We start from the raw sequence: 27252 nt of genomic DNA on the forward strand, positions 1-27252 counted from the left end.
AACAGAATTTACTTTGCCTACATTATAGTCATATATGATATAGAGAACAGGTTAGAGCAAAGAGCTATACATACTGACTAGAGCGCTAACTTGCTCTGCGTTTTGAAGCCACCCTGGGCGCAGACATGTTTGATGTGTTGCGCGACTACGGGTTTTAAGATACTCACACTGCCGCGATTTTTGTTTCAATCGGCATGTGCGCTTACGTACGCAACTGTACGTCGAAAGACAACATGGCGAATGTTTCCGTTCGTTACTAAACTTTTTTTATAGTTAATTAAAAATACAATTTGTTCAACAGTTTGAAAGTGATTTAGATGCATTTGACTCTTTTGCACATACTTAACGGTTGAATTACATGCACGTTTAAATGTTCTGTTAAAAAGTGCATTCAAAAATTGTTGTCGTGAGTTGTCGTGAGGGGACGTGAGTTGTCGGTATTTAGTGCAACCGCCATGACCTCCCCCACCCCCTCCCCTGACCTTCTTCAACTTGTTCAATAGAAATTTACATTTGCCATTTTTTTTGCCTCGACCCTCGTACTAACATAGTCGTATTGTCACATAATCTACACCTAGCACGCTGGTACTCAGCAAAGTCCACTTCTGGATGTATGACTATATGAATATGATTGTAGGGTAGGAGGTTTTCTAACAAAAGCTGCAAAGCCTTAAAACATCAGGGGATAACTTTCCGTATGGCGCCACCACTTTTTCACTCATTTGTACAAAAAGGGATATATCAATCAGGTAAATTAGATACTATATTATTTTATTTCGAATGAAAAAGTGGTGGCGCCATACGGAAACTTTTCCACATCAGGTTTGGTACCACAATACATGTGTAAATATGAAGAGAATTGACTGTGTCGTCTGTTGCGGTCAACCAGGCAGCAGCAACGCGCTCGCATCAGCCCCGTTTACAAATGGTTTTAGGTTCCGTCAAAAACATTGACGACAAGATGAGCAGATGAGTCTAACAAAATCATTCAAGTACATATTTTCCCGACTTCCAAAATTATCTTCTTTCCCAACAAGTATATCTATGTATGAGTACTTCCAATTCGTAGCATCAAACTAAGCACAATTATTTAATTCTCTTTCAAAATTAAAATATCGTAAATTTGTTTTTACCTTGACTAGTTCCTTGCTCCATCTTTTCTGATGTCCATTTTGCTCACTGACATTGCATTGCGCGCGCACCACTTATCAACACATTTTTAATAACACTGGTTGTAATATTTTTGTCAAAAGAGGGCGCTAGTCAGTATTTCAAGCCCAAACTATTTCTCCTTTTTTGGAAATATTATTGACTGGGCTAATAGTGTAGGTTAAAAGCATCTGGAAATTTGCATGTAGAGACTAAACAATGTTTGTTTAATTGCGAGCTGCAGGTAAAATCGGCTAAGACATGACAATAATCGAAGGTGTGGTGTGGTCTAAGACTTTCCTTGAGACACTTTTTTAGGGGGGGGGGCTGGGCCCTATGGGGGGCGGTGTCACTCCTTTTCTAACATGTGGATATATTATTATTATCACTGGATCGAAATTAGGGTGTTTGGTTCTATTTCAGAAACCAGCAATATGACAGTTGTTCCTCGAAAATGTGTTCAAACAATGGTTCAAACAATGCTAGTTTTATCTATAACAAAAAAAAGGCGGCGTGAATGACCACATTTCTGTCAAGTGGGGGCGCTGTTTATATTTCTATGGGCTGTCATCAAAATACATTATGTAATGTTAAGCGGTGCGGTACATACGACGTACACGTCCCATCCTTACGTTACGCAACTTTCGTGATAGTGATTATACAAATATCTATCTTTCAATCTTGTGCCCACCCACCACGTGAATCGCAACTGTTGTTATACCATCATTAAGTAATAACCACAGTCACAGACGATAGGAAACATGAATTTATCAAGAGACGTAACAACTGGTAAGTTTTTAAAAATTCAAGTTTCAACAAACAATTCAATAATAAATAATGTCTCAATGAATGATTGATCACTCATCATTCAATCAATTATGATTATGATATGAATGATTGATTATTGGGATCCGATTATTGTCTTGAATCTCGACCTCTCCTCCTCTTTCATCACATCATCATAAGCCGGAAATCGATATATAAGAACCAAGAGTATACCAAACCCATAGAAATTAGAATGACATTCGTTCCGCTATCGTCTCAAGTGGTGCCTGGAGGCGATAGCAGAACGAAGCTTATAGTTCTTAGCATTATGTCCAAACTTACAGATCCATGCTAAGTCAACCAACAAGGTAAATGTAAACCTGACAACGAAAATTTCCTATAATAAACTTGTATATTGATACCCTTAAATGCCATACCCGGTTCCGCCATTCCCCCCCCCCCCCCCCCCCTCGTCCCCCTGCCCCAACAACAAAGGCACTTCCACTTTTGGAAAATCATGAAGTCTATGTTGATTATATAAAAATTGGATTTTTTTAAAGGGCCACCATGGCCAGGGCCATGGCTTTTTTCAGGTAATTCAAAAAGGCCTGTAGGGAGGATGGAGGGTTACGATATCGCAACTAGAGGTGTGTGTGAAGTGATTGGAATGGGAGATAGATTCCTAAATTCATAGTTGCGATAATGTTACCCTCCTCACAACGGCAGAGGAGGGTTTGGTTACATTATCGCAACTACTAAATTCAGTGCCCGAACATCTTCTCTCTGATGTTTTTTTTTAATAGTTGCTTTAGTGGAGAAGGAAGATCGACCCTTGGGTGTTCAGTTGGTCCACAATGACAGAACTAATGTTGCTGCTGATCCTACTGACTTGGTTGAGTTAGCCAAGGTTGTACAGAAGGTAAAAAAAAACAATAGTTGATTCAAATAATTTTTTAGTGAACAAAATACCTCTTTCTACAAAACTACATTATACGAAGGATGTCATTTTTAGAAATGTTTTATAACATCAACAACAGCTCTACAGTGCCCAAGTAAGATTTGATGTTCATTAAGTTTGAGAGTATTACAAAAGGCGTACCGTCCGTTTACATTGTAAGTCAGAGTCCTGGACTTGTGTCCCGAAACATTATCAGCATTTCTTTGGGTGAAACAAAATGTCACTTAAAATTACTAAGGAAATTGCTTCAAGAGTTCGCAGATTATCATCATCATCGGTCAGCTGCACACAGGCAGACACAAGCTTTTCCCATTCTCTCCCGTCTTGTGTTATTCTCCAAATCTCAAGCTGGGAGAGCAGAAAATTTGGGGAGACTTATCTTCCGCTATCTACACAGGGAACAGTAGGGATGACGACCTTGTTTGTGCCGGCCATGCGATGGGGAGCACAGAGCATAAAATGTTGAGTGGCTCGTTGCTAGGTTTTCGTATGATGTGTCAAACCCATCTGAGTTGTTGTTTTTCGCAGATATTCAAAGTTATTTATTGACTATAAATTAGGAAGGTTTTCTACTCATTTCAACAAAGATTCTCAAACAAGATCTACTTGTTATCCATTCATTCCAGGCCGATGAATTCACACGGGCGAACGCAGGAAACAAACTCTTGACGATTGCTGAGCAGATCCGCTACCTCCAGCAGCAAGCTCGGAAAGTCTTAGAAGATGCTAAACGAGACAACATGTTGCACCATGCAGCGTGTAACATCAAGAAACGACCAGGGCAAACGTACTACCTCTACAAAAGACAATCTGGGCAGAACTACTTCTCAATCCTATCTCCTCAGGTTAGTACGTCAGGCATTCTCTTTTAATCACTCAATTTAGTCGTTTGGTTGCAATGTGGGGTTTTTTCAGGCCTGGAATTTCATCTTTGAACATATGGAAAAGGCAAGGCCGTTAATTTTTTAAATTTTTTTTTGTATGCAAGTCGCCACACACAAGGCCTGAAGGCCACTTCAAGGTGTGGGCTACAATTATTTTATCCTGGGCCGTTGCCACCTACTCTTACATGTAGGGCTGAAACAGGGTTACCCCTTTTATAGTCCATACAGATGTAGGCTTGGGAGTTGTAGTGATCTACCCTAAACCAACTGCAAAGCATGAGCTAACTACTAAGCGCGAGCGTGCGCGCGGTTGGTTTGGAATTAAGAATATTGTGATTTAGAAGATAATTAATAACAAGGTTTGGAATAAAGAAAAGGAATGTAAAAGGAAGAGTTTAGTTTGAGCTAGACTGGAGAACAGGAGGGTTCGAGAAGAGAACTCTTAATAAAATCATTTATCGTGACATCAACTTACTTTCGAGTTCAACTTGTCATTTGTTTGTTCTGTGGCGAACTTTAATTATTCAACGTCAACTTCAAGTTCAAGCCCTCCCGATTAACTTACTACTACTACTCCGCACGTTTGTGAGGAAGAAGGACCCAAACCCAACCAAGAATATTACAGTATCATCAGCAGTCCTCCCCAATTTTACGTAGCAAGTGTCACGACTGGGATTCAAACCCACACTCTGCTGATCAAATACAACAGCCATGACACTTCCATTTGTTGAGATACACCAAGGGAGAAAATTGGTCTTTGACAATTACCAAAGGTGACCAGTGCCTTTAATACAGGTAGTTCCTACCTGATTCACTGTGCATGTGTTGCCTTCCAAATTCCGGATTAACCTGAAATGATTTTTTTCGTCTTATCCTTCAGGATTGGGGTAAGAGTCGTCCTCATGAGTATCTAGGATGCTATCGTCTTGAGTATGACATGTCATGGACTCCTGAGAAAGATATGGAGAGACGAGGACAAGAAATTGCAATTATTGATAAAGTCTTAACGTCTCAGGCTTGCTTGACGCAAAACCCTGATCCAAACTTCAATGGACTGCTGTTTATCGAAGGAAACAATGAAACCAAATGAAAATGTGGACGATAGTATTTTTGTGGCTGGTTTTTGTCCAGCTTGGGTATTTAATGTAATGTCAAATTATTTTATGGAAAAATTGTTAAGGCCAAGTCACACTGAAGCAATAACGAAAACGATACGTAAAGAGAACCTCTTCTATTGGTTGAATGAGTGTGTGCGCATTCTGCGCAGAGCAATTCAACCAATAGAATGCGTTCTCTTTGCGTCATGATCGTTAGCGTTTTCATTATCGCTGTAGACTTGATACTTCATTCATGTCGGGGTATAGGCAGTTCTTCCTTAGTAAAAGTGCACCTGTATGAGGCAAACTTAAATTTCTGCTGGAACATTTGAAGGGGCACCAAGGCGATGGCCAGTGGCATGGATGCAATTGTTTCCATTGCCACCATAAAGTAAGTATCAGGCCTGTAAATTGACTTAAGGTCCTGTTTGTTTTATAAATGACTCAGAGGTGAAACATTATTTTAAAATTAATTTGACGTGTTGGGAACAAAAATGGTTAAAAAAATTGTTTTTGGCATCCAACTCCGATGTGGTCGTCAAAGTTTTTTTTTACGTTAAAATGATATTTGCCATGGTACGATGTTTGGCTGATCAGACCTATAACACGCTATAAGAACTGCTTACCAAAATTACTTTTTTTTCAATTTGATTATTAAGTGCATTCTTTTTTTTAACACTGTGTCATTTGAGAAGTAATTCATATTTTCTTTCTTTGACTCAGAATAATTTTACAGCTATGACCACTAATTTTAACCCACTCTGATTTAAGGACCCAAATAGTGTCACTGTATCGTCATGCAGCCTGTAAACACAAAATTTAACTAAAATCGGAAAGCGATGCATTTTCATGTGGTTGCAGAATAGATCTGAAGAATCTGTATTACATGTAAATGATGAGAATGATAATGAGAGTATTTTATAATGAGATGGAAGGATTTGATTTTTAAACAAATCGGGGCATTTTAGACAGTTTTTTTTTCTCTGAATGCTTACTATCTTTACCATGCTAATAATAAGTAGGTATACAGAGGGAAATAACACTGCTACTTTTAACTAATGGGTTGATAAATTACTTAAATCATCATCTGTAATTTCGTTAAAATGTATTTCATTCAATAAATGTTAATGCATAGGGATAGAATATTCATTTTGAATTTTACCCATAAAACCCACGCGGGTAGTGTGACCCTGCCTTAAAATCGCAAAAGTCATGGGTTCGAATCCCACCCGAGTAAGCCTGTGATTTTTTTCACAGAACTCGGCAAAGTACCGAGTAGACAGTGCTTATATGGGTCAAACCACAATGATTACTTCATTCAGTTTTAAATCTGTAAAAAAAACAAAAAAACTTTTGAATTCTGTGAATTGTAAATAAACTTTGTTGATTATTCCTGCAAATTCCATTTTGTCAAAACGTACATTGATTTGGTTTTGTATTACATAGGACATCAATTAATATTTTTGTAAAACGTTTTTGGGGGTCAAAGGACTCGCCCAATTTTTTTTCTTTCTTTTCCACATGCTATTTGGCTAGGGCTCAAGAGGGAAATTGATTTCTTTTAAAACCTCATTTTGGGTGGGGGGGGGGAGTAGGGGGAGTGAAAACAATTAAATTGTTTACAGCAGGGTTGATACGTGCACATTACAAGTCTTGTTATTATTATTAAACAGGCAGTTGACAACTCAAAAAGGTTACATTGTGGTAAACAAACCCCAATTCCTTTTACCCAGTTCACACTCAATGCAATAACGTCAGGCAGCTAATTTACCCTTAGAGAAAACACACCAAATAGTACCCTTTGTAGTATCCTTGAAGGGTACAATAGGGTGAAGTTCCAAGTTCACCCACAGAGTAACAGTACATAAACCTAGGCAAAGGGGAACTTGCGCTGTGAGTGTGAAACACCAGCAGGGATGCACAGGGGAACTTGAGTTCTTCAATAATGGCGTCACACCCACTTTTTAGTGCAACGTATTTATTGGTTTTTATTGCTACAATGGGACTAACACTACACAATAAAGACATTATTGTTCTTGCTCAGGCCATGGGGTATAATTATACGGTAAGAATTTTGTTTTAAAAACCTATTATTATATTATTAGATCTAGAGTTTGACACGACTCAAAACATGGAGGTAGAAATACACAGTCATGGTACACCGCATGCATGGGCTGTGTGTACTTAGTGTGTGAAATAGTAGTTAAAGGATTGGTAAGAGAAAAACTCTTCTTAGATCACAGATTTACATAAAACTTTGACGGTCTAATGATGATGATAGTGGAAAAATCCCATGCAATATTCATGTTACAAAATGTCATATTATTTGAAGTGAAAAAACCATTCACAAACTAACTTCCCGTTTGGACTTTATCGCCCAATGAGCATTTTATTCTGTTTTTTTTTTTCTTTTTTCTGTCATGTAAAAATGTGTAACCGGTTTTTCAATATTTCCTTTTTTTTTTATATGGCCGATCGATCTCAAACCTCTACAGGTTTGTCAGTTTATGTACGTAGTGGATTACATAAGTGCTTACTCTTCCAGAAACCTTTTCGTTGGCCCAAAACCAATTTATAATGTGCCTCCTTTTTAAGGGCTTTAAGAATGTTCTCCGCATTTAACTTACTAACGCCAGTAAATTGGGGAGGTAGTGCTTTCTGCTCTACCGGTCAGGCTTCGAATTGATGATACCCAAGCCTACATTCGTATGGACGTTTCAGCCCTAGGAGTAGGTGGCAACGGCCTCTGGAAAATATGATTGTAGCCCACATAATATTTGAAGTGGCCTTCAGGCCTTGTGTGTCAGGCGACTTGCATAAAAATAAAAAACAAAATAAAAAAATAAAAACAACGAATATTGTTAAATTTCCGGGAGCGGATCAATACTGTTTTGATAAGAAGGGGTTTCCTAACTTTTCCCCCAAATATCGATAAACACATTAGTCTACGACTCCCAATAATTGTTTTTTTTTTGTTTGGCCGGCTGCTTTATGGCGATGCATAAAGTTAACTGCAGTAACACCAAGTATTAAAAGGGTGCACCATACTTTATCGACCGAAACAAACTTGTTTTTTTTTTGGGGCTTTAGAATTGCACAGCAGACGAGCCATTACATGATAGTAACCCAACTTTAACCTTGAGCAAAATAGTACTTAACTACTGCAGCAAAGGAAAGTACTTCAATTACACCTTTTTGCTTCTGTAAGTATTCTTTTGACTTCTTCTTAAAACACTCTTTGCTGGTTTTTCATCAGACCGAAAGTGTCATTTAAAGACACTGGACAATATTGGTAATTGTCAAAGACCAGTCTTTTCACTTGGTGTATCTCAACATTTTTGTATGCATCAAATTACATGCATCAAAAATGTATGCATCAAATGTGAAAAATTGAGCTCAATCGGTCATCGAAGTTGCGATCTAATGATGACAGAAAAAACACCCTTGTCACACGAAGTTGTGTGTTTTCAGATGCTTGATTTCGAGACCTCAAGTTCTAAATCTGACGTCTCGAAATCAAATTCGTGGAAAATTACTTCTTTCTCGAAAACTACTTCACTTCAGAGGGAGCCGTTTCTCACAATGTTTTATACTATCAACTTCTCCTCATTACTCATTACCAAGTAAGGTTTTATGCCAATAATTATTTTGAGTAATTACCAATAGTGTCCACTGCCTTTAAGTGACTTATACAGAAAATGAATGTCGGAAAAAATGTATATATAAATTAAAAATATTTAAATACTTAAATAAATAAATAAATAAATAAATAAATAAATAAATACATACATTACAAATAAATAAAAACATAAAGCCAATCAGGGTCACAGTGTTACCAATAATACATACAACACAATACAATGGTTTTTTATAAGCGCCATTTCATTTAGACCACAGCACTTTAGACAAACAATAGTGTTGTTGTTTTTTATCGTGGGATGGTCTTTTGAAATAAGACTTAGCTATCCCTATGGGATATTGTGCTTGTTTTAATAAACAGAAACTAAGGAAATAAACAGTAACTAAGGGAAAAGATGTTTTTTAAGTGCTTTCTTTAAAATAGGCAGTGAATTTGAGGTGCGTATGGTGATGGGAAGTTGGTTCTATAAGTAAATAATAAGTTATCAACTAGTTGTGTTATCGATAATCCGTAATAACATTACGTCACGACTTTCAATTGATTTGTGGTGATTCATAAAACAATCACTTTTGTAGAAGCTCATTGCAACGTTTCGAAGTAGATTTATCGGGTTTTCGGGAGTAAGCTTTTGTTGGCATTGATTTTAAGAGTGATTACCAAACGTATACCTTCCCTTTAAACACTGCGTATTAAAAATGACACTCTTCGTTTTGTTGTATTTTTCAAACAATCAAGTTTCGACCAGTCAAACCCAATTATTCTTATAGAATAATGAAGTGGGATGTTTACTTTGTGTTGTCAGAAATTAGCTGTTTGAAGATAATCAGTTCCCATCACTGATTATCTTCAAACAGCATTTTCAGATAACGCTAGTGTTGAACTCGAATACAGTACAGGCATATTATTTGGTTAAACAAATGATCAGTGAGGTTTTTCCGTTTGTTTGGTTTTAGTAACCCGGACAACGGCTGCACAACCTGTCCGAGAGACACCTTCCAGGACAAGAGAAATGTCTGTCCACGGTGTAAACCATGCACTGTATGTGCAGATGATGAGGTGGAGGTATGTATGACATCATTATGGAGGTTTAGCTGCACGTTACGCGAGCAAAAACGTGAACGTGAACGTCAGAAAATAGTGTTGTAAGTACGTGAAGTTGCCATTTCTCACGTCAGGTACGAACGTGCAGACGTCATTACGTGAGCTTGAAATACGCCCAAAGTGGTGACGTCACCTAGAAATGCCGAGGCAATTTTATGACGTTAACGTTCAAAAACGTACAGCTAAACATCGCAAATGCTCGGTACGCGCACGGAAACGCGTATAATGAGGTGCATGCTGGTATAGCTAGAAGTGAAGTGTGATCGCTAGCTAGACCAGCATGCCACTAATTCAACAGTTGCCGCCCGCACAATTTTTTTTACAAGTACATGAACACCCGCACTGAGTCCAAAACTGGCTGGCACAAAGTGTACCTATATAAACACAAGTGTTTTGTGTAAGATATTAAACATGCACTGGGGATAAAGAATATTGTTCGTGGTAAACTCAGTAATTGTCCCAAATAGAGTCTAGCGAACCCCCCCCCCCCCTTAAAAAAAAAAACCAAAAAAACCCCAAACACATACAGAATAAAATAAAACTCTAAACACCCCCCCCCCCGCAAAAAAGGGTTTATTCAATATATTATTTTTTCGTTCAGGGACACCATCTGTATTTGAACTCATAATTGTATGCATGATCTCTATTAGGTGAGCTTCTGTCTTACAGCAACGAACAGAGTTTGTGGAGTGTTATATGACAACAGTACCGTACCTGCTTTGCCTACAACATGGTACGGGGACGAGGAAACTACATCTACCACAGGGTACAAGGATGACGGGTCGACAACAATATCAGGTAAAACGTCTAGCTAACGCACAATAAGAAGTTGCATTGATAATGACGGCCTATGCGATTCAACAAATAAATCTCTCAATTATTTTGTAATCTTTGGGGTTAAAAACGGTTTTATATTAATTATGGTAATTTCAAAGCATATGGAATTACACGGAGGCCAGAAAGACCGTGGCCTCTGTTGCCCTGGGCCCAATTTCATAGAGCTGCTTAGCACAACAATTTGCTAAGCATGAAATTGTTGCCTTCGATAAAAAAGAGGATTACCAACCAAATTTCCACGTGATGTTTCAGGATAAGGAAACAACAGCTGAATACCAGTAACAAGCAATATGCAACAAATTGAAATTTGGTTGGTAATCCTGTTTTTATCAAGAAAGAAATTTCATGCTAAGCAAATGTTTGTGCTTAGCAGCTCTATGAAACTGGGCCCTGGTGTTATCTTTATGCCCCTTAAAGCAATCGCACAACATCGGTAAACAGTATTGTCCAAAGGCCCACACTTCGTGTATCACAACTTCTATATAAAATAACAAACCTGTGAACATTTAGGCTCAATCGGTCATCGGAGTCGGGAGAAAATAACGGGAAAATCCACCCTTGTTTCCGCACGTTTCGCCGTGTCATGACATGTGTTTAAAATAAATCCGTTTTTCTCGATATCGAGAATTGATAATTGTTTTAATGTTTTCTCAAAATGTAAAGTATTTCATGGAATAATATTTCAAGAGAAGTCTTTCACCATTCTGTAAACCCTGTAAGTTATTTGTAAATCTGTGAACTTTAAATTTTTGTTCTGTTCAGAAAGTGTTCAATGGCTTTAAAACTTTCCCTATAAACTTTATTTTTGAACAAGTGGAAGTGTATATCCATGCCCTTTGCAAAATGAAAATGGCTTTGTATAATTCTCATAGATTTAATTCCATGCCTGCAAAAATGGCCCCATTTTGGTTTAGATCAGTTTTTCTTAGACAACAATACGGTACTCTTTTAGTTTAATAATCTTTTCTTTCACACTTTCATGTGTTTCAGGTAGCACTACTGAAGATTCGGGTGTAACAACAACAGAACGACCCTCTGACCCACCAGGTAGTTAAATTATTGGTATTATCATTTTCTTATGATTTGTCCTTGAAATTTCTACATAAAAATAAATAAAAGTTGCAGTTTAAAGACACTGGAAACCTTTGGTAATTGTCAAAGACCATTCTTCTCACTTGGTGTATCTCAACATATGCACAAAAAAAAAAACATGTGAAAATTCGAACTCAATTAATCGTCTAAGTTTCGAGATAGTAATGGAAGAAACAACACCCTTGTCCCACAAAGTTGTGTGCTTTCAGACGCTTGATTTCGGGACCTCAAAATCTAATTCTGAGGTATCGAAATCAAATTCAAATGTTTTAGTTGAACACAACGTTACTTCAGAGGGAGCCGTTTCTCACAATATTTCATGCTATCAACAACTCTCCATTGCTCTTAACAAAGTTTTTATGCTAACAATTATTTTGAGTAATTACCAATCGCGTCCACTGCCTTTTTAAATCATTTTTCTTAGTTGTTTGTGTGCGTGCAGGAGATGTCTCGGATTATTGGGCCCTTATTGTAGCACTAGTTATTCTCGACTTAGCTTACCTTATCAACCTCTGCGTTACAGGATACCTGTACATTAGGTAAGCTTTGTAAACATCGTGTATTCTTGCACTCTATGAAGCAATTTATACTTTTCTTATTGCGAAAATTAAAGTTTTAAAATCAATCGGTGAAGTTCTGACGCGAGTACTAAACTGAAGTTTTGCCTTTAAACAATGGATAAACCACAGCTGCCCAAGAAGAACAGCAGCATGAACAATTGGCAGTAACAGCGCCACCTATTGGTCAACTGATTCTGGTTTGTCATATTTCTTACTGAAATGTGATTTAAATGAATTCAAGGAACGTAAAAATTTGTAAGAAAAAAATTGTGACGATCAGAAATTTAAATAAAACCTACACGGCCTAATGACGATGGTAGTAGAAAACATCCCTTGAAATATTTCTGTCTGAAATGTCCTATTTGATGAGAAATAAATAAAACTAATTTCCTGTTTGAAGTTTATTGCTAAGTGAGCGTTTTATTATTTTTTTTGTTTTGCATCGTTGTCATGCAAAATGTGTATCAGTTTTTCACTGTCCAGATGGCCGATTTCAAACTACATGTTTTATGTATGTGGTGGATTACATAAAGTGCTTACACTGCCAGCAACTTTTTTGTTAGCAAAAACAAATTTTGTAATGTTCCTTTTAGCAACATCAATATGTTATGTTTTATACCCTTGTCATCCTATATCAAAGTGCATCGATAATATCACGTTGTATATCATTGAACAGACGCTGTACTAACGAAAGTCAGCAAAACAGTCCGGGCCATACACCATTAGCAGCAGGTATGAAGCACGAGACCATTGAAATACCCCCATCACACCGAACTCGTTTTCACTACGTCCTGAAAAACGTCTTGGTGCCCGACGATAGTAATGTGCGCGACGCCGGCGAGGAGAGGGAGCGAGCGGGGGTCGCATTATAGTCGAGTGATAGTGTGAATAACAACGTTTTGCAAACTGTATTTTCCCGAACGTTTTAGTGAGAACGAGTTCGGTGTGCTGGGGGTAACCATCACATATCAAAGTATCCGTGTGTTTTGTGTTTGATTCAATTCAGTTTGAACAGGCAGTGCTTTGTATACAACGTGTCTAGAATTGTCATTTGTTAGCACCAACCCAATCACTGTCGTTTTTTAATTAGTTTTGCGTTTTGTGGCTGTGTTATGGACAAATGAACGTTTCGAAACTGTTTTAATTGATTGCTCAGGATATTATTTTGATTATTTCAAAGACAATTGAGATGAGACTTTGAGATGGAAAGTTATATACACATTATTTGGCATACTTGGCAAAATAACAGTCACAAATAAATGTACATTATTTATTATTCGTCACTTTTGATTTATTTGATTTTTGGTGCACTGTGTTATGATCATAAATGTTTTATTTGTTATGTTAAAGACACCGGACACTATTGGTAATTGTCAAAGACCAGTCTTCTCACTTGGTGTATATCAACATATGTATAAAATAACAAACCTATAAAAGTGTAGCTCTTGGTCGTCGAAGTTGGGAGATGATAAATAAAGGAAAAAAAACCTTGTCACACGAAGTTGTGTGCTTTTAGATGCTTGATTTCGAGACCTCAAAATCTAATTCTGAGGTCTCGAGGGAGCCGTTTCTCACAATGTTTTATAATATCAACAGCTCCTCATTACTCGCTACCAAGTAAGGTTTTATGCTAATAATTATATTGAGTAATTACCAATAGTGTCCACTGCCTTTAAAATATAAGTTTTCTTTCGTTTGTGCTTCTTGCACTAGGGAGCAATGGAGCTGGAGGAGAGCCAGGTGAGTCAAATACCTCAACCATCAGTTCAAAACCCATCAAAGTTTAAAACTTAATAAGTTGAGTTTCAACCTCCTCATTGGGTTTAAAGTTCCTCAATGAGTCAAATGTCACCATTGAGTCAAGTCTCATCATTGAGTCATGTCATGAGTCAAATTTCATCTTTGAGTCATGAGTCAAATCTCATTATTGAGTCAAATTTTATCTAGATGAGTTTAAAAACTTCCTTGTTGAGTGAAATGTCATGCCATTGAGTAAAATATCATTGATGAGTAAAATCTCATAATTGAGTCACATCTTATCAAGTTGAGTTTAAACTTTGTCATTGCGTCAATTTCACCATTGAGTCAAATATCACCATTGAGTCATTAGTCCTTCTCATCAATGGATTCAAACATTCATACATTGAGTTCAAACTTTATAAATGAGTTCAAAACTCATCATACAGTAGTTCAATTTATTTACATTCAATAAGCTTAAACCTAATTTTAATTCAGACAAGATGGTAAAAAAAGATGATAATATGAAAGTGTTTTATTTTATTTGTGCCTTCTGCAGCAGGAGAAAGTAGAGCTGGAGGAGATCGAGGTGAGTCAAAACAACTCAACCATCAGTTCAAAACTCATCGATGAGTCAAATCTCATCATTGGGTCACATCTTAAGTTGAGTTTCAACCTCCTCTTTGATTAAAATCTCACCATTGTATGCAAACCTTTAAATTTTGAGTTCGAATGTCATTATTATTAGTTCATCATTCACCATGAATAATTTAAACCTAACACTGAATTTATACATAGTTCACAGTTCAATTTATTTCCACTCAATAATTTAAAATGACAAAATATAACTCTCAAGGAGAACAGGCTTTATGGATTAAGTGGGGGTCTCCTTTGAGCAAGCTTGCTGGATGGAGACAAGACTTTATACGTGTATTGTAGACATAAAACATTTTTTTATATACAATATTGCTTGAATTAAAATTTGTATTTTGATTATTACAGCCGCTGTTAGAACTGGACAACAGTTGTCCTTGATAAATGGTAAGTAAAATTGCACATCTTACCAAAGAGGCCAACACAAACCTTACCACTTAGTACAAACTCCAGGGGTAAAAGACACAAAGATCTATCAAACCAACCCATCAAGTGCTATCAACCAATCATAACGCCGGTCACTTCGGCACCTTGCAAACTCGGCACCTGCAAACTCGGCACATTGCAAACTCGGCACCTTGAAAACTCGGCACCCACAAAATCGGCACCCACAAACTCGGCACATGCACAAATACAAACTCGGCAACCAGTTGAAAATGTTTGATTTAACACTGCGCGATAGGCCTCGCTATTTAATTTGATGTAAAAGTTCAGTTTATTTCATTTAGTTAACCACTTCGAGTGATGTTGCTCGGTGCCGAGTGTGTTAGTAAAAAAAGGCCGGTGCCGGGTTTGTATTATGCCGGCATTCGTTCCGTCATCCATCAAAATCCGAATATCAAGATGTTCAGTGTAACTCATTTTACCGTGTCCGTTCCCAAAGCTCTCTTTTTGTGTGTCACTATTGTAGGTGCTGGCGACGAACACCTTGATAAAGAAACTACAGTTTGATGTTAATCGGACACCGGGAATAGATGCATGCAATGCAAAGATGTTAAACATTACATCACGGGTTTTGTCACCTAAAGATACCCAAGAGAGAATCAGAATTAACACCAAATGTAATTATGTTGGCACAAAATAAGTGTTATTTCAACACCTACAATGTAAACTGTGGTTCGTTCTGGTGACTGTGTTATTATGTGACAACACCTATGGTGTACATTTTAACACAAAGGTTTTTGCCGACCACCCGAGTATGATATGGATGAATCATCTACCCCTATGTTTTCACAACCACAGCAGACGGACAGTGAAGGAAAAGATCACAGATTGCATGATCGTCTGTTGTTTTTTTCTTTCCACCTGGATTTGAAAAATTAGCTGATGTAGGCCTAATCAAAACCTGTTTAATTCTTTATGTTAGTATCAATGTATGTGTCTTCAATCCCGGCCATATCTCGTTGGGCCCCCCTGTCAATGTTGGTTCTCATTGTTGCACGGTCTTCTGCTCTTCTGCATTCCAGTCAACTTTGAGTGGGGGACGGGGGGGGGGGAGAATGTTTGTTGTCAGGGGAAGTGGACAGGGAATGGTTATTGTAAAGTTAGGAATAGGTGGCCTACGCATTTTGGCCGGGATTGTAGCGTCCCCAACAACTCCACAACTCTGTTGTTCTCTATAATGCTTGTCTATATAGTTGTCATCCTGTCATATCTGCGTAGGCCTATACCTATTCTTTTGGCCGGGATTGTAGCGTCCCCAACAACTCCACAACTCTGCTGTTCTCTATAATGCTTGTCTATAGTTGCCATCCTGTCATATGTGCGTAGGCCTATATCTATTCTTCTATCTATGGGCAAAGCCTATATGTGTTTCTTGCCCGCTTTCTGTTTTGTTTAGTATAGTTCTTCGGTTTGCCGTTTTTACATGTGTTGTTTTAGATGATATAGATAATAATAATGAAAGGGGACAGAATAGAGGTTTGTATTTAGAGGTACATTTTCTTTACCGACTTACTTAAGGCAAGCTGCAGTCTCAAGTGCAATTATAATTTTGTTATTACGAGAAGCAATGTATTTCCAATAATAAGCGCACTCTATTGAGATGTAAAGGCTGCAAATTATATGACAAATTTAGGCCGTATCCGAACTGGCTACCTTTTGTACGAAAGAAAAATGTTTATTTTTGTATTTTTTGTACAATTTATAATGATCAATTTATACTGGTATTCTACATTCCTGCATGAAATTGCTTTGGTTTGATTTTAACTGTTAGAATGAAAGATTTTGTTTCTACTGTATATTCAAATATTATATTCTGTTGTTTGAAGTGATAAATAAATCATTGATGAAATCATTATGTGTTTGGTAAAATTTCATTTCAAATTTGAAATGGTGCATTATCACTTAAGGTTTAAAGAATTTACAAAAGTTATACGATGATTATAATTTGAAAGTTTGAAGACCGCAGCAACATTTTCCGAATGGACAATAAGCGACAGCAGACAAACCATGCAGATAAGTTGTCGTGCAAAAATACAAACATACCCACGGCTATGTCATAAACCCCACCGTATTGGTTGCTCCCCACATCTTTTTCAAGATGTAACCAGGAGATTACCCGATTCATTGAATCAACATTACATGCAACTGACGAGGAAGCTTACATGACTTCCGAAAACTAGTTATTGCTACCCAAGGATCTGCAAAAATATCCTAAATCTCGAAAACATTTTCGTTCACATACAGACCAACTTGGTCTTAAAGGGTCACATTTCTTGGTTAAACTATTTCCCATAAACACCATGTTTAAAATAACAACGGTGGAAATAGTACAGCACAGTTACAAAATTTGAATCGTATTAATACAATACATTCAATTCACGACAAGTCAACAGACACAACGTCACTGGATGGGAGAGCACCAACATTTATTATCCTATCCCATTTTCCGAATGGACGATAAGCGACAGCAGACATACCATGCAGATAAGTTGTGGTCTTCGACTCATAGCTTCCCTCCTGCCTACCAAACTCTAAAACTTTTTTTCACACTACAAAAAAATCCCGGGAGTTTCCCAAGAAATAACATTCCCCGAAAATAATTAACCCTGCTAAAGGGGTATAGGGTTAAGGGAGTTAACCCCGGGGTAAAACGTTTTTCCGTGAGACGATCGTGCATATTCCAGGGACTCCCGGGAGTTACCAAAATTTGGATAGTGAGAACGGTTGCTGGGATGGAAACTCCCGGGATTTTCCGGGAGTTTATTTCCCGGGAATTGGCTCTGTAGTGTGAAAAGGGCTTATGAGTTGTTGTGGGTGGTTCTAACAAAGGGCCCAAGTTTCATAGAGGGTAATAGCCAAGCAACCTTTGGGCTTAAAACTGATGAAGCGTGATACACAAACTATTAATATCCAGGTACCCATGTATGAATATTGAAGTATTTCCTTTAATGTGAGCAGTGCGTACAGTAATTTACAACCAATGTGATTTTCAGCTCTATGGATTTCACCCTGACTTTTAAAATACTCTCTCCAATCTGGGAACAGATGGGGCATGGCAACAAGAGGGAACAGTTGGGGTGGGACACCCGGGGGGAAGAGTTGGGGTGGGGCAACCAGATGGAAGAGTTGGGGCGGGGCACCCATAAGGGAACAGTTGGACGTTGGGTACACCCTAAAATCAGATTGGTTGGAATAACCAATATGGCCAAATTCAACCAATGTGGTTGGTTGATAATGTGTCCAACCCAAAACATTGAAAGTTGTTCAACCAATCCGTTTTGGGGTTTACTCAAAGGGTTGGGGCGAAACGCCCATGGGAACAGTTGGGTCGGGGTACCAAGAGGAAACAGTTGGGGGTGGGGAACCAAAAGGGGACAGTGTGGGGGGGGGGGCACCTAGAGGTCACATTTAGGGGCGGGAAACCAAGAGGGAACATTTTGAGACGGCCACCAAGAAAGGACAGTTAGGTCTATTTCTACCGCCATGGTTAGGTGCAGGGCAACAATTGGGGACAATTGGGGCGGGGGACCCAGGGAAACAGTTGGGGCGGAGAACCAACGGAACAGTGGCGGCGGGGCACCCAAAGGGAACAATAGGTACAGGACACCCAGGGGAACAGTGGGGGGGGGGGGGGGGGGGTCCGTCGGGGAGGAAGGGGATTGAGGAAGACTCAATAAATCTACACATCTGTAATTCAAAAGATCATCACAAAGGCTTCAAATTAGGTTATGTATCTAGCACCGATTCATGTATTGACAAGTTCAAAACCTATACCCGCGTAGTGTATAGAGGTTAAAATAACTTGTTTAGACATGCAAATAAATCATTGAAGCGAAGATGTCAACAGTGAACACGAAATGAGTGATATAGTAAACCACTGTGTATTCACTGTTGAATCAAACAGTGAGGTTTGGATCACTCAACTTCAATGCAGCCCGAATTCGTCAATTTCATATGGTTTCCGTTACTCATTCGATGTATTTGATCTTCAGTAAATTAACAATCAACCATGGCTTCAAGGAGTTGGTTGTTGCGTCTGCTCCTGCTGTGTGTTTGGTGCTCTATGGATACATCAGTCATGTCGGCTGATGCACAAACTCTGACACTCACTAAAGCTTCACCAATGGATGATGTAGTGGAGGGTGACACAGTAGTACTAAGATGTGATGCATATAACCTGCAATCCACTCATTACATTGAGTGGACGAGACTGGTCCCGGTATTACCCGTCACAATCGCTATTAATGGAATCAGAGTAGACCCGAGATTTACTCTGAATATAACTTCATCTACATCACAATCTAGGACTGAGATTCTTACTATCAGTGATGTGCTGAAGGGGGATGCAACAGCTTACAGCTGTAAGTTGAGGGATTCTGAAAACATGAACTATTTGATGATACAAAGCATTTATCTTCCAGTGGTTTACTTCCCATCTGCCATGTACCCCATCTGCATCCCTAATGGTCCTTTCACTGTACACGAAGGAGCGACAGTAAACATGAGTTGCACTACTGAGATAGGAAACCCAACGGTACAGATACAGATACTTACGAACAGTACCATATATGAATGGACTTTTATCACAGTTGGTAACGAACAGATTGGGTCTTTAAATCTGAGTGTAAACGCAAATAATCAAGGTTTTTCATACGAATGTAAAATCATATCGACAAGATTCCCAGGTATGGAACGATCATGCACAGTTGGTCCAATCACAACAACGACACAATCATTCACAACTCAGCCAACAACTTTACACAGTGAAACAACAGGAGTTCAAATCCCAGAATCGACAACACCCTTGGAATCCATCATGTGTGGACAGTCAACAGAGATACCATCACGTAAAGACTCCTCACTGAACACCCCATTGCTGGCAGCCTTCATCATCATTCTCATCCTCTTCATTGTCTCTCTCATCCTCAACATCTTCTTCCTCATCAAACATCGACATCTTAAGATCACCAAGGAGAAGGAAACCAATGTAGCCAAAGCTGATCCCTACATGGAGCTGCCATCAACGGAGGACAAGAACAAAGTCTATATGGAACCTAATACGGCTACAACTACCACACAAGATACCTACTACCAACCAGTTGAAGTAGAGACAGACAGCCCAGAGTATGACTACGCTCGACCAGACGATCCCAAGAAGCAAAGAAAGCATCCCCAACCAACACCAAACTTAAAAGCAACTGGCACTCAACACACCTACTACCAACCAGGCAAAGACAGCCATGAGTATGACTACGCTCGGCCAGAGGGCAGCAACAACACCGACTATGAAGCAGTCAGCAAGCCACATAGTTCAGCTGAGAAACCATATCAGAATATGAAAAAATAATTTGGGGAAAGCGTGTGAAAATACTTTGGAGGATGACGAAAGAAGTTCCATGCTGAGTTGAACTCTGGACATTAAAGTCACCTGGAAGTGGTATTTTTTCAAAATAAAGCTTTTGTCACTAATATATGTGTTTTGATGAGTGGAATGTGAATAAACAGTTAACTAAGGTTTTAAAAAATCAGTTCTTATGTTATTTACAAATTTAAGAGTAGACCCGGACCCGAAAGGGCGCTGTTCGTGACGTCAATCGAGGCAGACTTTGCCTGTAATGCGTATTGTTAACACAATTGCAAAGTACATGTACGGACCAAGTCGTGAGGTTTTTTTTTCCGGCAATGCCGACCAGGTGCATTGCTGCTGAATGCAGAAAAACACTTTTTGAAATGTACCAACTCACGACTTGGACGTACATGTACTTTGCACGCGTTTACTATACGCATTGCAGGCAAAGTCTGCCTCGATTGACGTCACAAAAGGGGTAGGCGGAGTCAGCCCCCCAAACAACTTTAAATATTTAAAAAAAATATAAATCGTGACAAACAATTACTAAAATGTTTGTTTTATTGTTCGTAAGCATATACTCTAATGTTTGAAAAAAAAAAATTATATTTCCAGGTGACTTTAACACTTTGGAATTACACTCGTCAATAACCTTCCTGTACGAATTCCTTTGAATCGACAGTTTATTTATTGGACATACATCAGTAATACCAGCATCAATCTAGTTTCAGCAATTTTTATGTACTTTTTTATGCAAGTTCGCCCCAAACAAGGCTAAAGCCACTCAAGATAAAGGGCTTCAAGAAGAAAATGGTTAAAAACGTGATTAATGGACCCTTGTTTGTATATAAAAATGTTAACAACAGCTCCTATAATTTTATGTACCTGGAAAGCATAAAAGGTAATCAAGTACAGAGTACAATCAATGGTTTACGTTTACGTTTTATAGATACATCTTAATCATATTGGTTTTGTCCACGAGGGTGTGGGTTATTAATATCTCTGAATATACCTTCCTCTTATTTCACAGTAAAGTGTGTAGACATTAGTGTATTCATATGTTGTATTCATAATTATGGTGTATTTCCATGGTGTATTAGTGACAACGTGTTAGCTAGCGAGCCGTGCACGCCGTGTTAGCACGGCTAGTTGGGCTGAAAACACGGGCAAAAATTTGATGCATCAGAAACCACCAGAGCTTCCAGGGCCCTTAAGAGGGGGGGGGGGGGGGGGTGAGACAGACTTGGCGCTGCGCGCTCGTGTTGTGTGCTTGGCACACGATGATTCTATTTTTTTGAAGTGATTTTAGGTTGCACTCCCACTTTTTCCGTTTGCACTCCCACTTTCCAAATTCCTGGCTAAGACACTGATTAATGATTCATAATTCAGTTTTCAATGATGTTATAGCAAACAATAATTAGAAGGCATTAAATTGCAAAAGTATAGCTCTGACATACTATGTTGTGACATTAATATGGCCTGTAATTCTACCCGAGTATAGGTCTTAAAAAATTATGTTTCAAATACAAAAAATCTGTTTACAATTCTAACACTGTGATATTCAAGTGTAATGAGTAAATCACTCGATCAAAACCTCGCATCGAACAACCCCTTCAAATAGTGGTGGCCCTTTACGGGGGGGGGGGGGGGGGGTACACCAGATATGCAGAGATGTGTATTCAGAGAGTTGCGACAACTGACAATGAGTATAGGCCATAATCGGTCACAAGACACGCATGTGTACATTCAGGGTACTTGAGCTGCAGTTCACAACACGTTCTGATAAGATTTCAATGTGAACAGGAATGTGTATAAACAAAATGTAGTTTCAACGAATAATACGTGAATTTGGATTGGACTAAAGCGAAATGTTTAAAGCTGCACGGCCAGATTTCTTTAAAGGATTTTGCTCTTAGTAAGGATGCTGTTTCAATGCGAAAAACACAACAAAAACATCGCTTATTAGCGACACTTTTCGTGCAAAAAAATACTTGTTAAATGTAAAATTGTGTGTATATATGGCTAATGGACGTGAGATAGTTTCAGGATTTTGAAAAAAAAAAAAAATTATTTTCAATCCTTAACACTTAGCAATGGCGGAGTTTTTGTGCGATACCTCAAATGAAAGTTTAAAACTTTCTCAAATCTACAAGAATAGCTATTTAAAATGTTAATCACAACTTTGAGGTAAAATAGGCCAAATCTCGGAGCTGGCATCTGAAACAAAAAGAAACTATAATTCGTATCCCTCCTTTATTTCAACTTAGATGAGGCATTATTGTCATAGGAGGTAGAAACGAAAACTAAAATTCAGTCATGAAAAAAATAAATTAATCGCAAATTTAACGACAACGACAACGACCATTTCAATATAGTTCATGTAGTTTCACTGACATGGTTTGAAGTCAGCTATTGCCCATAGCATCGATTTATGTATGGACAAGTTCACATCAGGACATTATTTTCCACCCAAGTGTAAGGTTATCATAATGATTTACATGCGAAAACAACTCATTGAAGCGTGGATGTCAATAGCGAACACGGAAAGAAAGGTGTTTAACACTGAGTGTTCACTTTATAGTGCAGTTTGAACTCGACTGCAGTGCAGTCCGAGTTCGTCAATTTGATCTCATTCGGTGTAGTTCTTCAGTAATTAATAATCAAGCATGGCTTGTTTGATGCGTCTGCTCCTGTTGTGTGTTTGGTGCTGTATGGCTTCATATACAGTCATTACGGCTGGTGCACAAACTCTGACAATCACTAAAGCTTCACCAATGGGTGCTGTAGTGGAGGGTGATACAGTTCAACTAAGATGTAATGCCACTGGCTTGCAATCCGGGTACTTCATTGACTGGATTAGGGTGGTCATGTTATCACATCTGCTTTTCGCTACTAATGGGACCAGTGTAGACCCGAGATTCACTCTGAATGTAACTCCATCTTCATCACAATCTAGGACTGAGATTCTTATTATCAGTGATGTACAGAAGGAGGATGCGTCAACTTACAGCTGTGTATTGAGGGATTCTGAAAGCATGAACTATGTATTAACACAAAGCATTTATCTTTCAGTGCTTTACTTCCCATCTGCCATGTACCCCATCTGCATCCCTAATGGTCCTTTCACTGTTCAAGAAGGAGCGACAGTAAATATGAGCTGCACGTCTGAGATAGGAAACCCATCGGTAATTACAGATACTTACGAACAGTACCATATATGAATGGACTTATATCACAGTTGGTAACGAACAGATTGTGTCTTTAAATCTGAGTGTGAATGCAACTAATCAAGGTTTTTCATACGAATGTAAAATCATATCGACAAGATTCCCAGGTATGGACAGATCATGCACAATAGGTCCAATAACAACAACGACACAATCAATCACAACTCAGCCAACAATTCTACACAGTGAAACAACAGTAGTTCAAATCCCAGAATCAACAACACCCTTGGAAACCATCATCAGTAGACAGTCAACAGAGATACCTCCGTGTAAAGACTGCTCCCTGAACACCCCATTGCTGGCAGCCTTCCTCACCAGTCTCATCCTCTTCATTGTCTCTCTCATCATCAACATCTTCCTCCTCATCAAACATCGACATCTTAAGATCACCAAGGAGAAAGAAACCAATGTAGCCAAAGCTGATCCCTACATGGAGCTGCAACCAACGGAGGACAAGAACAAAGTCTATATGGAACCTACTACGGCTACAACTGCCACACAAGATACCTACTACCAACCAGTTGAAGTAGAGACAGACAGCCATGAGTATGACTACGCTCGGCCAGAGAGCAGCACCAACACCGACTATGAAGCGGTCAGCAAGCCACAGAGTTCAGCTGAGAAACCATATAAGAATATTAACAATTAACTCCTGGAAAATGTGTGAAAATACTTCGGAGGATGACGAAAGAACTGTCATGCTGACTTGAACTACGGACATTAACACTTTGGATAACCATGAACACTCGTCAATAAATTTCTGTACATAGTGCTCGGAATAGACATAGGGTATATGACATACATCATTAATTGAAACATCAATATAGTCCCAGCAATGAACCCTTGTGCGTGTTAAAATGTATATAAAAGCTATGTAATCGTAATGTACATGGAAACATAAAAAATAATCAAACAGTAGGCCAATCAATGTTTTACATTTACGTTTAAAGACACTGGACACTATTGGTAATTGTCAAAGACCAGTCTCCTCACTTGGTGTACCTCAACATATGCATAAAATAACAGACCTGACAAAATTTGAGCTCGATTGGTCGTCGGAGTTGCGAGATAACTATGAAAAAAAACACCCTTGTCACACGAAGTATGTGCTTTCAGATGGTTGATTTCGAGACCTCAATGTCTAAACTTGAGGTCTTGAAATAAAATTCGTGGGAAATAACTTCTTTCTAAAAAACTTCGTCACTTCAGAGGGAGCCGTTTCTCACAATGTTTTATACTGTCAACCTCGCCCCATTACTCGTTACCAAGTGAGGTTTTATGCTGATAATTATTTTGAGTAATTACCAATAGTGCCCACTGTCTTTAATAGACATATCATAATTATATATTTTCTCGAGGGCGTGGGGTATAAATATCCGTGACCCCCTAATTTCACAGTTATTGGTGTAGACATTAAATGATTTATAATTCAGTTTTCAGTTTTTACACTAAAACATAATTAGAGGGCATTAAAAGGCGAGAGTGTAGCTCTGACATACTGTTTCGTGATATTCATTTCTTCATGTGATATGTCTTGTAATATCACCTGTATACACAGGTCTTGAATGATTACGTTTCACATGAAGAGAAAACATGGTTAATATTCTAACACTGAGTAAATCACCCGATCAAAACCTCGCATTGAACAATCCCTTCACATAATGATGGTGCTTTACGTGGAGGGGGGAAGGGAGCAGCAGGGCTGTGTATTGAGAGACTTGCGACAACTTACAATGAAAAGGTCATTTTCGGTCACAAAAACCGCATGTGTACAATCAGGGTGTCAGACTCTTAACTGAACTTTAAAGGCAGTGGACACTTTTGGTAATTACTTAAAATAATTATTAGCACACAACCTCACATGGTAACGAGTAATGGGGAGAGGTTGATAGTATTAAACATTATGATTAATGGCTCCCCTCTGAAGTGACGTAGTTTTCGAGAAAGAACTAATTTTTCACGAATTCACGAGATCTCATATTTAGAATTTGAGGTCTCGGGGTGACACAGGTGTATTTCCCCCAACTAGGTTTCCATCGCCCCCAATCAATTCCCCCATAACACATACACACCTAGTAGCTTTGTATAAGCATGGCGGTATAGAAGTGTAAGTAGAGTGCAGTTTGTTCTCTGTCCAAAACAGACCATATTCATCGATATCAACGTCAGACAAAACACTTTCCACGCTGCCATTGGTCATTGTCTTCACAAGTCTTGGGTGAAAAAAAACCCGCTTCGATACATTTTAGAAATCGAATCTGAACATCTTTTCCCCTCATTCGTCACTCAGCCAATCAAATTGTTCTGGCGCCATCACCGGCAGGAAACGCATTAAAAAATATATATATAAATTTATACATAGAATGGGGTTTCATATATACAATGTACTGCACGTCTATGGAAAATCTCCAGAGTCAAAGTTCAATCTGAAAGTTCAAAACCGACGAAGCGTGATGTATATTTAACACATAGTATTGAAATCCAGGTATATATAGACTCAATAAATTGAAGTATTTCCTTCAATAATTCAATGTGAGCACTGAGCAGTGTGTAAGGTCTATGTACCCTAATTTTGACACCAATGTGATTTCATCCTGACTTTTAGAATACTCTCCAACATGGATTTAACATCTTGGTTCAATCGTTCGCTCATCGTGGTTTTCATTTTGTGTTCTCTGGATACAACTAAACTCTTTGGAGTCGATTCACAACGTGTACAAGTACAACGAGTTCCAGATGGGGTTGCTATTGGTGAAGGTGACGAAGTGAAGCTACAATGTAATGCCAGTGAACTTGCACCAAGTCATTTCATAGAATGGGTTCGAATCTACATGGACGAAGGAGTGATAATAGCAAGGAATGGGACAAGTCTAGACCAGAGATATGAACTTACATCACGGAGACAAATGTCTACATCAATTGATGAGAGTCTTATCATCAAAAACATCAGTAAAATAGATACATTATTCACTTGTCGTATTTTTGTCCCTGAAAGCGAAATGATGGACAGCAGTGTTCTGTTGTTATCACATAACATAAGTTTGCACATAGCTTTTTACTTCCCATCTACCATGTATCCCATCTGCATCCCTGATGGACCTTTCTCTGTACAAGAAGGAGCGACAGTAAACATGAGCTGCACTACTGAGATAGGAAACCCATCAGTACGGATTGAGATTCTTACGAACAGTACCATATATGAATGGACTTATAACACAGTTGGTAACGAACAGATTGGGTCTTTGAATCTGAGTGTAAATGCAACTAATCAAGGTTTTTCATATGAATGTAAAATCACATCGACAACAACGACACAATCAATCACAACTCAGCCAACAATTCTACACAGTGAAACAACAGTAGTTCAAATCCCAGAATCAACAACACCCTTGGAAACCATCATCAGTAGACAGTCAACAGAGATACCTCCGTGTAAAGACTGCTCCCTGAACACCCCATTGCTGGCAGCCTTCCTCACCAGTCTCATCCTCTTCATTGTCTCTCTCATCATCAACATCTTCCTCCTCATCAAACATCGACATCTTAAGATCACCAAGGCGAAGGAAACCAATGTAGCCAAAGCTGATCCCTACATGGAGCTGCAACCAACGGAGGACAATAACAAAGTCTATATGGAACCTACTACGGCTACAACTACCATACAAGATACATACTACCAACCAGTTGAAGTAGAGACAGACAGCCCAGAGGACGACTACGCTCGACCAGAGGGAAGCACCAACACCGACTATGAAGCCGT

The 27252-nt window shown here is 38.6% G+C and overlaps 3 protein-coding genes across 5 annotated transcripts in view; 2 read left to right on the plus strand and 1 right to left on the minus strand.

The window, feature by feature from the left end:
* LOC117302521 (calmodulin-binding transcription activator 2-like) overlaps positions 1 to 1164 on the minus strand; it is a 59504-nt gene extending 58340 nt beyond the window's left edge. For all 3 annotated transcript variants that reach the window (XM_033786491.1, XM_033786490.1, XM_033786492.1), the window contains exon 1: positions 1134 to 1164. In XM_033786491.1, the coding sequence (XP_033642382.1) occupies positions 1134 to 1155 (22 nt within the window). In that variant the 5' untranslated portion in view covers positions 1156 to 1164. The remainder of the gene's footprint in view (positions 1 to 1133) is intronic.
* A 600-nt stretch (positions 1165 to 1764) lies between these two features.
* LOC117302523 (uncharacterized protein C1orf50 homolog) lies at positions 1765 to 6245 on the plus strand. The gene is made up of 4 exons (XM_033786495.1): positions 1765 to 1938; positions 2718 to 2833; positions 3499 to 3717; positions 4637 to 6245. Exons 1-4 carry the CDS (start codon positions 1911 to 1913, stop codon positions 4844 to 4846), a joined length of 573 nt encoding a protein of 190 aa, XP_033642386.1. The 5' UTR covers positions 1765 to 1910; the 3' UTR covers positions 4847 to 6245.
* A 533-nt stretch (positions 6246 to 6778) lies between these two features.
* On the plus strand, positions 6779 to 12133 carry LOC117302522 (tumor necrosis factor receptor superfamily member 16-like). The gene is made up of 6 exons (XM_033786493.1): positions 6779 to 6918; positions 7944 to 8056; positions 9447 to 9555; positions 10245 to 10392; positions 11422 to 11478; positions 11948 to 12133. The coding sequence occupies exons 1-6, from the start codon at positions 6799 to 6801 to the stop codon at positions 12064 to 12066; spliced, it is 666 nt and encodes a 221-aa protein (XP_033642384.1). The 5' UTR covers positions 6779 to 6798; the 3' UTR covers positions 12067 to 12133.
* The last annotated feature ends 15119 nt before the right edge of the window (positions 12134 to 27252 follow it).

The sequence above is a fragment of the Asterias rubens genome, chromosome 18 (assembly GCF_902459465.1).
Source record: "Asterias rubens chromosome 18, eAstRub1.3, whole genome shotgun sequence".
Classification (NCBI taxonomy): domain Eukaryota; kingdom Metazoa; phylum Echinodermata; class Asteroidea; order Forcipulatida; family Asteriidae; genus Asterias; species Asterias rubens.

What these genes read in the sequence shown, in the direction of transcription:
- LOC117302523 (XM_033786495.1), top strand. Translation starts at nt 1,911, where the DNA reads ATGAATTTATCAAGAGACGTAACAACTG. An exon ending in TAGCCAAGGTTGTACAGAAG is followed by an intron (nt 2,834 to 3,498) that starts GTAAAAAAAAAC and finishes CATTCATTCCAG; the next exon opens with GCCGATGAATTCACACGGGC. An exon ending in TCTCAATCCTATCTCCTCAG is followed by an intron (nt 3,718 to 4,636) that starts GTTAGTACGTCA and finishes CTTATCCTTCAG; the next exon opens with GATTGGGGTAAGAGTCGTCC.
- LOC117302522 (XM_033786493.1), top strand. Translation starts at nt 6,799, where the DNA reads ATGGCGTCACACCCACTTTTTAGTGCAACGTATTTATTGGTTTTTATT. An exon ending in CCATGGGGTATAATTATACG is followed by an intron (nt 6,919 to 7,943) that starts GTAAGAATTTTG and finishes TTGGGGCTTTAG; the next exon opens with AATTGCACAGCAGACGAGCC. An exon ending in GTGCAGATGATGAGGTGGAG is followed by an intron (nt 9,556 to 10,244) that starts GTATGTATGACA and finishes GATCTCTATTAG; the next exon opens with GTGAGCTTCTGTCTTACAGC.